At 43.6% G+C, this 15,011-nt stretch overlaps 1 protein-coding gene across 2 annotated transcripts in view; it reads left to right on the forward strand.

Moving 5' to 3' along the window:
* Window positions 1–15,011, forward strand: part of Pkd2 (polycystin 2, transient receptor potential cation channel) — a 36,332-nt gene that overhangs the window by 18,887 nt on the left and 2,434 nt on the right. The window contains exons 8-14 of one of the 2 annotated variants that reach the window (XM_060381064.1): window positions 1,870–2,051; window positions 3,239–3,359; window positions 8,137–8,235; window positions 11,117–11,238; window positions 11,436–11,553; window positions 11,828–11,991; window positions 14,571–14,718. In XM_060381064.1, the coding sequence (XP_060237047.1) occupies window positions 1,870–2,051; window positions 3,239–3,359; window positions 8,137–8,235; window positions 11,117–11,238; window positions 11,436–11,553; window positions 11,828–11,991; window positions 14,571–14,718 (954 nt within the window). Of the gene's footprint in view, window positions 1–1,869; window positions 2,052–3,238; window positions 3,360–8,136; window positions 8,236–11,116; window positions 11,239–11,435; window positions 11,554–11,711; window positions 11,992–14,570; window positions 14,719–15,011 lie in introns of those variants that run through there. The other variant, XM_060381065.1, reaches the window with a different exon arrangement.

Raw genomic sequence — 15,011 nt, forward strand, 5'->3', positions numbered from 1 at the left:
ATCATTTCACGTGATGTGGGTTAGCATGTATGGAAAAGGAACTCAGAACAAAGTTGGGGTGCAAAAGAGAGATGCTGCCACCAGGAAGCACTTGATCAAAGGACTGGCTCTTCGCCGGAGGCAGAGAAAGCTCTGCCTAGCTGAGGCTGTATCAGACGCCCATTTGAGCACTTGCTCTCCTTCTCATTGCCTGTGTAGATCCCAGGGCCTGAATCCTGGAGATTAAGAAATTTCCAGTCTTTGACAGAATGACTACCACCATGCCACCGCTCAGGTTCTCTGACTGTGCTGTGCAGGCAATAGCTCCTGGTTGCATGTGCAGTGCACACTGAAATGAAGTGTAATATAACAAAGACTTCATTTCCTCCATCCCAACAGTCACGCGTTGTCTGTGTGTTGCTGACGGCGACTGTAAGATTTTATCTGTGTGTTGCTGACGGCAACTGTATTAGGGCCGTCACAGCAAGTTCTCAGAAGCAGCTCTCTGAGGAGGGCCCTGCCAATGGTTATATGTTTTCCTGAGTTGTTGACACTGGAAGGCCTGAGGTTAACCAAAAGCATGGGCCAACCGTTGCATTTCTCGTGTTGTTGTTCCTTTATTGCATGTTCAAGAGAGACTATCACCACCACGCCAAACTTTATCATAGACTGAGAGGAAGAACTAGAGTTGGCAGAGTTGCTCAGCAGCAGAGGCCTTGCCTGGCACGTGTGAGGCAGGGGGTTCCGTCCCAGCACTAAAGAATGAATGAGCAAATAAGAAATAGGAGCTCCGCTAATAAACAGTATTGTTTATAACAACCTATAGAAAATTTTATTGTGTTCAGAAGCACTTTATAAACGACCACTCGAGACTACTCTCTTAGTGTGTAGCTTGAGTTACTGTCTTTTATTTATTGCTTTGCCTCGCAAAGCTCGGCCGTTGAATTCTTCCGGGCAGGAAGTGTGACTTGCTCCGGGTGCTCCTTGTCCAGCCTTCTGGCCTGACTGGTACACATCCTCCTGCCATCTCTGCCCTCAGGCACAGGCTCAGTAGGCATCACCATCAGGCTCAGCCGGCTCCCTGGCCGCCTGAGTCTAGGGGTAAAGACAGCAGTATTGAAGTCACTGGAGATTGAAGCAGTTACCCAGACTTACCTGTACTCAGTTCCTGACAAAGATACACAGGAACTATTTTTTGTTCTGTTCTTCCCCCCCATTTTAATTTAATCCTTTAGGGGACATTATTACTTATTTACCAGTCACATTTAAGTGTTTTTTAGTGTATTGTAACTGATGTAAGACATGAGCACAGTGAGGCAGAGGCTTTGTCCTGCTCGCTGTTGAGGTACCCAGCAGGAAAATATGTCACACTGTTGCATTCCCAGCTCTGAGGGCGGCACCTCGCATGATCTAGATACTCAGGACATACTCTCTGAATGACAACACAGATAGTCTCAGACTTGAAAGAGGCAAGAAGTAAAAGTCAACCATTTCTCTCCTGTTTCCTTCACTGTGATGAGTACAAATTACACAGTTCCATTTTCACCATTTCACGTGCACACTTCAGGAGCACGAAGTCGTCGACAGCACAGTGTGTGTCTGTCGCTGTATATTGCCAACAACGTTGTTGTAGTTCCAACCGGAAATGCTGGATTCCGGGTCGTCACCTTTCCGTCATACCTCCTGTCCCAGTGAATCAGAGTGTCTCAGACAAATGGAATTTTTCAATATTTGAGGGTCTGCATCTGCCTTGTTTCACGTAGCGAGCTTCCAAAGTCTGTGTCATGGAAAGTAGCAAGTTCCACGCCCTCTTATGGTAGAAGAGTTCTGCTGTATATGTGGAGCACATGTGTCATCCTTTCTTCTGCTGACACTGTCCCTCTTTTACAGCTCTTCAAGTTCATCAGTTTCAATAGGACCATGAGCCAGCTCTCCACAACCATGTCCAGATGTGCCAAAGACCTCTTTGGTTTCACCATTATGTTCTTCATTATCTTCTTGGCGTATGCTCAGTTGGCATATCTGGTCTTTGGCACGCAGGTTGATGACTTCAGTACCTTCCAAGAATGTATGTAAGTATATAAGAAAGGAAAAGGGAAAGTTTTTTGTCTGTGCATTTATGGAATTGTCAAATAATGAAAATTTTAAAGTTATCTTAAAGTCAGTTTAACCAGAGATGTCACTGTGGTCTTAACAGCAAGCTAGTCTTCTTGTCAATATCTGACTAGCAAATGTTGAAAATAAAGACAGATTAAATTACTTCTTCCACAAGCATTGTCCTACCAAAGAAAAGAAGATGCTTTGAGGTGTTGACTCTTAGCCTTCAAGTAGTGAGATGGAGTGGAACAGCAGCACCCAACATCCAGCAAGGTGGGAGTTTTACATGGCCATTTTTAGAGGAAGGTATGCATCAAAGGATGCTTAGCCCTGAGTTCTAGCCCCAGGCTCTGTCCTCCCTACCCCCTCCACACACACACAAGGAGGCAATCTGCCTGCATTTCATTCCTGTTTAATATTGGTGCCTTGTATCTTAAATTTCAACTTCCAAGAGATAAAACATATTTCTAATATTGTAGAAGAAACTAAAAGCAGGTCACAAATCTTCATTCTTTTTCTAGTGTTCCTAACTATACGAATATATATATATAATATTCTGAATTACCATTCTGTGCCATTCACAAAAAAAGTGTTACTAGGTGGTAAGGGAAAGAGAAGATCACAGTAGTGGCAGTTAGTGTGGCTTTGTGAATGGTGGATCCCTCGTTAATCTCACTATTGATGAAAGCCGGGACAGGAAGTGATGTCACTGACAACGTCTAGCCACTGTGACCTCACTTGGAGTGACTGTGAGAACGCTGGATCTTTGAACCCTGCTGTTTTTGCCATCTTTCAATATGCTTTTTGTCATCATTGTTTTTAATTAAAGATGTGTTCACTTCAGACCATGTGTGACTATTATAGAGATTCTGAGTTACGAGGTTTTACCCAGATTGTATGTTCTTACTATCTAAATCATCTAATAATCAGGTTTAATATTAAGTGGAAATATATGTGCTATGAAGCCATGCTACTGTGCTAGAAGGTATCATCCGTTGACAGCACAAGGAACAAGACTTTCCCAACCGGTCAACAGTTTTTAACCTCGTGGCAGCTATCTCAGACTTTCCAAATGATCCCAACCTAGGAAACCATTTTGATACATGTACGTCCACCGCTGGACACGGTTTGGCTTGGATTGTGTTCTGTTTTGTTTTCGTAGCTTCACTCAGTTCCGCATCATTCTGGGTGATGTCAACTTCGCAGAGATTGAGGAAGCCAACCGAGTTTTGGGACCACTTTATTTCACTACATTTGTGTTCTTTATGTTCTTCATTCTTTTGGTATGTATGTTTTGTTTTTGTTTTTGTTTTTTTACAGTGAGGTGATTTAAATTATCCTCCTAAGTCACCACCTTCTCTTTTCTCTCATGCTTGATCACGCATCATTTCATGTAAACACTTGGAAAACAACAACAAAAAAATGTTGATTCTTAAAACCTTATTTTTTTCATTGACTTACAATTTTAAGACAATTTATTTTTCCCATGCACTTTCAATTATCTATATATGTGTATCTAACCACTCTCAGCTAATCATAAAAGTAGCAGTTTATCAGTTGCTGAAGTGGGGTTTTCCTCAGCCGCAGCCCATCTTCCTACCTACGCAGTGTTGTCACTTGCTGCCGTCGTGGTCACTTACGGGTGTGACTTTGCATTTCTTCCTTTTCTTTGAGAAAATGGGAACCAACAAAGCAACGTAGAACTGGGATGTCAGGAGTTACAGCTGGGTGAACTATCACATGTCAAGATTAAGATACTGTTTCAACTTTTTCATAATCCACAGGCCTATACGCTGCCTACAAAAAAAACCTGCATAGTAAACTTAAAAGTAAATCTAGCAATGATTAGGACTTGCTCCCAAAAATACATTTTAAAATACGTTTGAGTGTCTTGATGTGGAATAACATTTACCATTAGCCTTCAGTCAACTGAGATTTGTTTGAGTTGTTCTTAAAATGTCTGCGTTTTTACTTGTCCACTGAGAAAGTATAAAACGAAGTGACCTTAAGTCAGGGAGAAGGCACATTTCATCCAAAGACGATTGTCTTCTCAGATTTTCCTTTGGGAAATTTGAACAATCATGTTTCAGGAACTCGGTGTCGCTTCTGCAAAGCCTACCTGGGTGTCCCTGTTTGGGCAGACGGTACTCGCTGTGTGTTAGCCACTAATGGGAAGGGACGGCATGGCCTCAGGTGCACTCATTCAGACCCGGCTTTCCTGCCAGTACAGTGCTAACTTGCCTCATTACCTGGCCTCTTCCTGGTCCACCTGTGGGGACACCCTGTGGGCGGAAGGCTCCAGTGAGAGCACGATCATTGTGCCGCACCAGAAGACACCATCTGGAATCTAGCTCAGACAGCACCCCCTCCTTACGGCCAACGCAAGAGCAGGAAAGAAGTCTGTTTTTTTCTTTAGGATTGCCTTGAAAAAGCCTGTGTCAGCCACTCAGTGTCTACTTCTTGGGAATGTAGTATAATCTGCACTTCAGTTCATTTTCACTAAGATATATGCAGGCACCATTGAAGTGTTTGTAAATAAAGCAGAATGATGGCTATCTGGGTTGGAGACTGAAAATCAAAAACCTTATTTTAACTGCAATGATTTGTACTCAGAATGGAGCACTCACCCGAGGGTTTATGTGTAAAAGGACTTTTATTCAACTAGTTCATTTGTTGTGTTGGAGACTTACTGCCTCCTTGGGCTAACCTGGGCCTACTCCTGGAAGCTTCTAGCCTCTTTGCAAACTAACCTAGATCTAGAATGTTTTCAGCCTCTGAGACTCACTGCCTAATAAGCTCACCCTTTCTTGTTCTTACTGAGCTCTGGGCTGGCTGGTTCAACTCAGCTGTTCTGCTCCAACTCCTCTCCCAGCTGAGTGATTCAATCTGACTTTCCTGTCAGCCTCTGAATTTCTCTGCTTGGCCTCAAACTAACTCCAGCAATCTGCTCTAATCTCCTGGCTTCTTCTCATTCTCTGGCTCATTCAGTCTTCACCTGAGTTCTCTCTCTGCAACCTGACTATTACTGTCCTGGCAAAATCTTTTGTCTCTGTCTCTTATTGTTCCTTAAGTAGCTTCTCTTCCCTCTCTCCTCTAGTGAGAGTTGCGTGTATCCTCTTCTGTCCAATCCTTCTCTGATTCGTCACTATTTCTATCACTCAATTAGACATCACTTTCAAAAATGGGTGCTTCCTTCTACAAACTAACTTTCCCTTCATTTTTTGGGATTAAAGGTGTGTACCACTGCAACTGGACCTATGCTTTTCTTTACCTGAGACTTGCTCAATACCATGCTGGCCTTGAACTCAAACCTGCTTGCCTCTGTCTCCTGGATTAAAGGCATGTTTGTTTTCCAGCCGGATCACACAGACCTAGAAGGTCTTTGGATGTGATCTCTTGCCAGAGCAGCCATGTTCTGGATTAAAATTCCTCTACATTTATGTAAAGTGGAGCCCACACCCCAGGGTTTCTGTATAGTTTATGTTCTGCTTTAACATCTGGTATCCAATCTTAATCAATAGTCTCCCTTAATTGGTGGAGATTTACAGTTCTCCACTAGTAAGTCTTAATTTTCATTCATGAGTCACTGTATGAGCCACTGTAGTCTTATACTCTACTGTGGAATACATAGTGCAGGTCCTAGTGTTTATACATTCAGTGATGTGTTACATGGCTGGGGAGCCAAGGGATGGGAAATAGAGCTTGGCGTTCCTCCGATTTCATAGACGTGTGGGGAAAGCAGACATGGCTGACTACACCTGTTACACAGCTAACCACAGCTACCAGATACCAACAAACAGCAATGCAGGAGATTTATCTGAAGCTTTACTAGCTGCAGTTCTTTGGCAAAGTGTTGCAAACAGATGGAAATATTCGTCACCACTGGGGAGGGGAAATGTCGGGAGGAGTGACTTACAGCAGCTGTGCCGGTCAGCACTTAGAGCCTGTCATGGATCAGGACACCCCTGAGAGCTGCGTCGTTAGCCTGTTAACCTGTGTAGGCAGCTCTTACCGGAGGCTTGCTGCTGGAGCCTGAGGACCAAGTTCGGATTCCCAGCCTCCAAATGAATGTGGCTCATTCCTGGCAGATAGCCTAAAATCCCAGAGCTCATGAGCTGAAGAAGATGGGACCCCTGAACAGCTTGGCTAGCTAAATTAACCACTTATGGGAGGCCTAGGTTCAGGGGACGGGCCCTGTGTCCACACATAAGGTGGAGAGAGATGTGAGCCCGTATGACGTCCTTGTGGCTTCCACACATACCTGCCTGGGAGAGCACACCTGCCCCTCCCCCCCCAAAGAGGGTTAATGAATGCAAAATTTTAAAAGAAGTGGGTCAAACAATCCCAGCACTCAGGAGGCAGCTGTGGGTGTATTTTTGTGAGTTTGAAGCCAGCCAGGTTCAGGTATAGGGGAGGCACTTTTTGGGGAGGGGGGAAAAAGACACACTTATAATCTCAAAAAACAAGAGATAATTATGCTTTTAAACTGCCAAACAAGGTTTTGGGAAATGGCTGTCGGGTAAGAGTGATTGTTCTGCAAGTATGGGAACCTGGGTTTGAATCTCAGCAGTCAGGGAAGACGACAAAAATGGCTGCTCGTGCCTGTGCAGCACCCGCCACTGCCCGGGCACTGGGCAGGAGTGTTGACGAGCGGAATACTGGATCTTGCTGCTCAGCCCACCTGGCCAGTGAGCTTCAGGTGTAGTGAGAGGTCAGGTCCTAAGGCAGTAGGAGGGAGACCATAGAGAGGGCGCTCGTTCTGGCCCTCACGTGAACTTATTGGTATACACATCCACACACTCACGAGCATTCGCCACAGCACATACACACAGGTCAGACAATGAGGGCAGTGCCGGGTCCACCAGAGGGGAAGCTGGAGGGGAACGGGAGGCCGTGAGTGTTCCTGCTGCTTCTTTGCTCTGTCAGGGAAGCATTACAAGGCAAGACAAAGCAAGGGACTGCCTGGACGTTTATCACAGGGGAAATGTATCCACTTAAAGCTTAAAGAGTGGGCACAGTTTCCCAAGAGCCGAGTTAGGCTTTTCTTACTGGCTTTTGCTGTGCGTTTGCTCTTTCCAATTGATCTCTCCCCATTTCCTGGTCATCGCCATCCTCTCTTCACAGTTGCACCAAAACAAGAGCCCACGTTTGATAGACTGTGGAGTCGTTATCTTTTCCACAAAGATTGCCTGGCTCTTTATACCGATTGTTTTCTATGCCTAGACACTGAAGTCATATCAGTTCTGTAAAATCTATTCTGTGTACCTCACAGGAGTATATGAACACATTTTGGGGGGGGGTTTAATCAAGTTGATTGTAAAAACTTGGAGCACTTTTTAGAGTTCTACACAGTAACTTAGATGTTTTAAAAGCAGAAAACAATAATAATTCTACCATCTGTACATAAATATATTAACACTTTGTTGCTTTTTATTGTCTCTTTGCAAAGTATGTCATGAAATGTGTTCTGGCTGCTGTGATAAAACGTTTCAATTAAGAGCAGCGTGGGGTAGAAAGGGTTAACTAAGAGCACACCTGGAGGAAGGGGTTTATGTGCCTTACAGTTACAGTCCATCACCATAGCCAGCTCAGAGATCAAGGCCAGAACCGGAGGCAGGGAAATGGAGGCAGGAACTGAAGCAGAGAGCCTTGCGGAATGACCGCCAATGACTGACTTGTTCCCATGGCTACCCGGGCTCACTTCCTTTTACAACCCACAGTGGGCTAGCGCCTCTCACACTAACCATCAATCAAGAAAATGCCCCCACAGACTTGCCTACAGGCCAATCTGATAGAGCCAGGTTTTCAGCTGCGGTTCCCTCTTCCCAAGTGACCGTAATTCATGTTGAGCCGAGAAAACTAACCAGCACAATATGGTTTTATATGTGAAACTTCCTTTGGTATGACTTAGTGGAGAAACCATTGCTTCAAAGACTGAGAGCAAAATTTAGTGACTTCAGAATTACTCAGATTGGGTAAACAGGTAAAGAAAAAGGCATGTGTCAATGATCAGATTGCTTTCAAGATGTATTTGCTTGTCGTCCTTTGATTTACAAACAGAATATGTTTTTGGCCATCATCAATGATACTTACTCTGAAGTGAAATCGGATCTGGCTCAGCAGAAAGCAGAAATGGAACTCTCAGACCTTATCAGAAAGGTAAGGCTATACCCTAATTCCCACAGATTTTTTTTTCTATACATAAAAGATGCGATATTTCAGTTTACCAAACCAAAGTTGACCCCTGGAAATTATTTGAAGTAAAGGGTAGGTTGCTTTCTTTCAGAAATAATTTAAATGTTTTTCCTTGGTGGAAAGCTTGGAAGATGATCTAGGGCTTAAATTCTGAGGATCCTCTTATGATCTGAATTCAGTCCTAAAATACGATTCCTGGTTCTTAGTTACTCAGTGATCCAGAGTCCTGGGGTCACAACAGAGTGATGGGGGCTGGCCAACACACACATCTGTTAAGTTACCACCTCAGCTGAGACAGAAGGGGTGCAGTCGCTTTCCTTTTGCCCCTCGTCTTCTGTGACGGCTGTAGAAAACCGAAGGAAAAGATTCTGGATCGAGGCCACAGCTCAGGGGCCTGAGAATGGCTGCACCTGTGTAACTGCTATCAGGGCGGAGTAGCAGACTGCCTTGTTCTTCTCACTGTGGCTTCACTGGGTTAAGAGACTAAAACTAGCGTAAAAATGAGTAACATCAGTATGCAGGGTGTCCCACCCATTGTGGTAAGGTGGAATGGCTAGCTACTTTACTATTTTTTCTGTTCAAGCCTAAGCCCCCTTGTCTGTGAATTTTGTTTTATGGGAAAACGTCAGCTTCTTAAAGTCCCCTGGTGAACCTACATGCCTGTCATCTTGGAGTCTGCACTACAGGTGATAGCAGTTTGCTACTTTTTATTATGTCGATGAGCACTCCGAATTGCAGAGTTGTCACAAAGTTCAGCTGCTGCATTATGATGTCACACCAGCCCCTCACCCACAGGGCTGAAATTTGTTTTGTCACAGAATCTTGTGGGCCACAGCACCAAGTACAAACTCCACTGTTAGCTATTTACTCTACAGATTACCACCCAGGTAATGTGTAAGTCTTCTTCATGACCAGGTATGACCTCATTCTGCTGCTTATTGGTCACTGGACACGAATTCTTCAGTTCATACACCACAGCATTAAGTGTTGCTCTCTTGTCTTCCCTCATAAATCCATGTAATTTTTTCTTTTTTTAATGATAAGGAGAGCTGGAGAGCTGGCTCAGGGGTGAGGGACACTTGCTTTTTCCAGAGGATTTGCGTTTGTTTCCCAACATCCCCATTGAAGCTCACAACTGACTGTAACTCCAGCTCTGGGATTTTGGCACCCTCTCCTAGCCTCTGTGAGCACCCAGATGCATTTGTGCATACATATACAGTTGCATGCAAACACATAAATAAAATCACCATTTTTGTTTGTTTGTTTGTTTGTTTTTTAAAGTAAAAAGGCTGACTGAGAAAAAGAGAACAGGCCAACAAAGACAAAAACACAGCAGAGAAACAATGACATAAACTTGGTTGGTAGAAGAAATACCTTATTGGGGGAAGATGGTCACAGCCACCATTTGACAGATACAGGAAAACAGCTAAAGCAACCTAGTGAAGATCAGTCTATCACAGAACAAATAAAACACATTATAGTGAGAATATGCTGGAGAGAATGACGCTTGCAAATAAACACGTTAGAGTAGCTCTTAGGAGGGTGTCTTCATTACTTTTCTAGTGCTGTGTACAGACAGCATGACCAAGGCAACTAATCGGAAAAGCATTCAATTGTGGTGTGCTTACAGTTTCATAGAGTGAGTCCATGACCATCATTGTGCAGAGTATGGCATCACAGACAGGCAGCAGGCAGGCATGGAACTAGAGCAATAGCTGAGAATTTACATCTTATCTGAGAGCTGGAGGCAGAGAGAGAGAGACTGAGCTCTTGAAGATCTATCTACCCCCAGTGTCATACCACCAAGGCCACGCCTAATTCCTTCCAGTTTCACCGACTGTGAACCAAGCATTTAAAGTTGTGATAGAGTGGGAGCCATTCTCATTCAAACAGGGATATATTTTTTCAATAGTAAATGGGAAGAAAAGAAATGTTAGGAGCTGATCTATCTGTAGAACGGGTCTGATAAATCACTAACATACAGCTAGTGTATTCGGCTCACATTTAAGGGAGGTAAGAGCATCGTAGAAGACAAGCCCTGTTCAGAATCCTGGACACATTTGCAAAGAAGCTAAACACCTTTGTCTTCCGAGCTTTAGTGGCTTAAGTTTCTGTGTACTCAGTAAATATTGGGCTTGGTTTTCTGTCTCTGTGAGTGTATAATTCATACCAAGGGAACTTTTAATGTTTTAATAAGTAAATTTAAAAAGGTACTAAAACAATTAATTTAGTTCTTGATTATTCTATTCACTTCGCACAGTTTCAGCCTTACAGCCCCTGCTTATCACACGGAGCAAAATCGCTCTCTACTTTGCTTCTGCAGTACTGGTTATGAGGGGCAGGCAGTCTGCCACTGGCCTCCTTAGGCTGGCCTCTAACTTCTTAAAAAGCTTCAGCTTTATTTCCCTGGCTCTAAAAAATGTTTTTACCTATAATAAAATTCCTTACTACTATATGAAAAATAAACCATCCAGGGTGCTGCACATTCCTTTGTATCCTGGGGAGCAAACTGCTATGGAATTCATAGTGTTTACCTTTGACATATAAATATATGTATTCAACCTTATATCTCAAATGTCAGTTGTATTTCAGCTGTGAACATATACATATGTGTGTATGTGGCAGGAGCCCTTTAGTTCCTGATTTGTTGAAAGATACTGAGTTTTCTTTAAGCTTTATAGGAAACTGACATTACATTCCCTACTCATTGACCAACACATTTTTCTTGAATCGCCATCATACAGCAAGCGCCGGACTTTGAATAGCTCCACTGTCCCTGAAAGACAAAGCTCAAAAGGAGGACAAACTAATCTATGTCTTTTTTCTTTCCTTGGTTTTCCATCAGGGCTACCAAAAAGCACTGGTCAAACTCAAACTTAAAAGAAATACAGGAGATGACATTTCAGAGAGGCTGCGGCAAGGCGGGGGCAAGCTGAACTTTGATGAGCTTCGACAAGACCTGAAAGGGTGAGGGCCACACTTCTGGAATCCAGAGGTTCCTCTGGTGCATGCCAGTTCTTGGTCCTGAGAGGATGTCTCTGCCCCAAGTGCTGGAAGAGAGACAGAGAAGCGGGTGTTTTCCTACGTCATGATGTGTCCCCCTCCTGCATCCTGGAGTTCCAGTGTTGGGGATAAACTCACTTCTGTCCTCTCGATGCTTTCAGGAAGGGCCACACAGATGCAGAGATTGAGGCCATCTTCACTAAATACGACCAGGATGGCGACCAGGAGCTGACCGAACGTGAACACCAGCAGATGAGGGACGACTTGGAGAGGGAGAGGGTGAGTCGCTCGGGGTGACCTGATGCAGCATCCCCATATACTAATTCCTCCTCTCTCTTCTCCTCCTCTCTCCCCCACACCCTCAGCCTACACATTAGCAACCTGCTTACTCACCTTGCTTGTTCCTGCTTTAAAATGTTGTCAATTCGTGAAACTAGAAAACGGAGAATCCTGATCTGAAGCACACTCATTTTCTCCTTGCGCAAGACCTTGGTAAGATCTTTGTGAGGTCTTGGTGTGTCTGACCCTCACTGGAAGACCACATCTTCTTCAGGAGGACCTGGACTTGGAACATAGCTCCTTGCCGCGTCCCATGAGCAGCAGAAGCTTCCCTCGAAGCCTGGATGACTCCGAGGAGGAGGATGATGAAGACAGTGGGCATAGCTCCAGGAGGCGGGGGAGCTTCTCCAGCGGGGTTTCCTATGAAGAGTTCCAGGTGTAAGTACAGGGCTGCCCGGGCTTGTGCTCACCCACGGTAGGCAAGCGGAGACACATGGTGGGCACAGCTTTTCTCGATGTTGGACATTGCCTTCTCTCTGTGACTGATCTTTCTTTCTAAGAAGTTTCACAGTATTTTACTTTGTATAAAAGATCTTCACTGTAAGACACTGAGGAGGCAGAGAAAGCATTAAGATCCTTTGTGCTTTTTCCAGCCAAAGTGTCTCAACAAATTTTTGAGTCCCTCTCTCCTATGACATGTGTCAGTGTTTCTCTGTCTTGGGCCTGACCCGGGGTCTCTCACAGAGGAGCTTGTGCGTTCTGCTGCTGCTCATCATGCCAGACGCCTGCCAGTTGCCAGCTCTGTCTCTCTGTTGATTTTAGCCTGCTTACCTCTGTCTGCCTCTGAAAGTCAGGTGGTCAGACGTATATTATGAAATTATTCACTTATTGCTTGAATTCTGGAAGGTTCTGCTTTGTGTAATTTGAAGCTGTTAGGTACACACTTGTTCCTAACACTTAAGCCTCTGGTAGCTCAGGCCTCTTTTCATACGTCTTTATCTGGTCAGATGTTTTCTTTTAGATACTTTTTTGTCTGATGTAACTAACTGTAGTCTCTCGCTTCTTAACAGTTGTTAATTTATGTGATATTAACATAGCTTTGTCCTTTTACTTTCAACCTCCTTATATCTTTGATTATAAACTGTGTGTCACATAGGACCTGGTAAGATGACTCAGTTTTTAAAGGCTCCTGGTGTCATCCTGAGAACCTAAGTTTGGTTCCCAGGAACCACATGGTGGAAGGAGAGAACCAACACCCACAGATTGTCCTTTGATCTCCACACATCTTCCATGGCATGCAGAGCACACAATAAATAAGTTATTTGGGAGAGGGAGTTTGAGACAGGGTTTCTCTGTGTAGCCTTGGCTGATGTGGACTCACTTTGTAGATCAGGCTGGCCTTGACGTCACAGAGAATTTGAAAGAATATGCCATGCAGACATCATTTACTTGGCTCTTCTTTGGAAACCATTGGCTTTGGATTAGATTGTTGCCCTGTTTACAGTGTGTGAGCGACTCATTTGTACTTAATGTCTGCTTTCCAGAGTCATTTGTGCTTAATCTTGTGAGATACAGAAATATTATTCCTGAATGTTTTCCCTCTTATTTTTGTACTTTCTGTTCATGTATGTGTATATGTGTGTATATATGTGTTACAATCATCACTGTATTCAAGTGTGTTCTTTGGATTCAGATTACCATTCAATATATTTCTTGTCCCTCCATAAAACTCAGTTCTGACCCATCTCTTTCACCAAGGAGTTGTTAAATATATTGTATTGCTGCTACAGGTCCAACAATCTTATTATGTGTCAATCTTACACAATTGTTTCTTAGTCAGTGAAGGAAGGAATAAGTAGTTTATTCCCATTTTACACCCATAAAATTACCTTTACTGGCATCCTTTTTTTTAAATCAGTATTCTGCTTGATATAATTATGATTTTCGTCTGAAAGTTTTCCTTCAGTACTTCTTGTAGCATGTCTCATGTGGTAAATTCTCTCCAATTTGTTTTCCTAAACATATTTTATTTCTCATTTTATTTTGTTCTGATAAAAACATAGCTCAGTGAGATTCTTTGTACATTATAAATCACTTTTTTCTTGGTGCTTTCATTTTATTTCTATATGTTCACTGTAGGTCTAGATGTGCGTCTGAGTTTATTCTATATGCAATTTTATGAGTGTCTCAACTTTACAATGCTCACCAAACGTGGGGAATATATTATTGGAAGAAATATTGTTCAAGCACTTTTAAAATCACAAGTTCTCACTTTAATTTTGACAAATGATTCTCATCTATCATATGCTCTTAAGAAAATTTCTATACCTTTAAAAGGATAGAAGTTTTAAAAATAATTTTCAACAGCTGTCCGTGTTAATGTTCTTACACTGTCACTTGAGTTGTCGTCTCCAGGGCATACAGCCATGGACTGAACGTTGGCCCAGCCCGTGTAGTTCCCTTCAGTCACTAGGATCACAAGGAGAGGGGCCTGGGTGGGAGAATTCAAATTGCGGCCATTTGACATGTTTTAAGGCATTTATATATTTTTATTCAAAATAATGAGATGATAATGGAGCACAGGACTTTCTAACAGTTTTATTTATAATTTCTGGTGCCACCTTGGCATTCTGTTGTATAGATGAGTTAGTTTATTTAAATGATGTCCTGGTTGTTCAGTGCTGTGCCACTATAAAACAACTCTGTGTGTGTACATATGTTTGTAACAAAATTACATACCTGAAATTTCCTTCAGAATTTTTTCTGAACTGGTACTTGTGACTAAGGCTGGACACACATTTTAAAGCTTCAGACATGATTTTACTGGCAAGAAGGGTGGAGGTCATGGCTTCCACTGACAGCCACTAACAGTTTGTCGCTAAGTCTTGTGAACACTTAGAAAGTGTTCTGGATTGTCATATTGGTGAAGCCAGAATTGCGTTAGTGTTTGCGCCCGGTAGGTCCAGTGGGCTGAACAGACAGTGACTGTGCCGTTCTGCCCGCTGTGTTCCCTGCAGACTGGTGAGGCGCGTGGACCGCATGGAGCACTCTATCGGCAGCATCGTGTCCAAGATCGACGCTGTGATAGTCAAGCTTGAGATCATGGAGCGGGCGAAGCTGAAGAGACGGGAGGTGCTGGGGAGGCTGCTGGACGGAGTGGCTGAGGTAGAAACAGACACCCGTGACACTTCAGTGCGAGGTGCTGAGGGAGAGTAAAGGCTGTTTAAAGTTACACATACACGATTCGCGGTTCCTGCTTCTGCTCACTTGTTTTCAGATTTTCCCCGGAAGCAGAACAGTCTTTAGTTCTATAGAGCTTGAGGGTAGTCGCCACCTCATAACCCGATGCTTGTCTTCCTCCATATATAACCTTAGAGCAAGTAATAGTCTGAGGCGTGACTGTTGATCCCCCTGCCCAAGAGCCACCATAGTGGAGGATACAATTGAGTGAACAGTTT

Source organism: Meriones unguiculatus, chromosome 3 (assembly GCF_030254825.1).
Source record: "Meriones unguiculatus strain TT.TT164.6M chromosome 3, Bangor_MerUng_6.1, whole genome shotgun sequence".
Classification (NCBI taxonomy): domain Eukaryota; kingdom Metazoa; phylum Chordata; class Mammalia; order Rodentia; family Muridae; genus Meriones; species Meriones unguiculatus.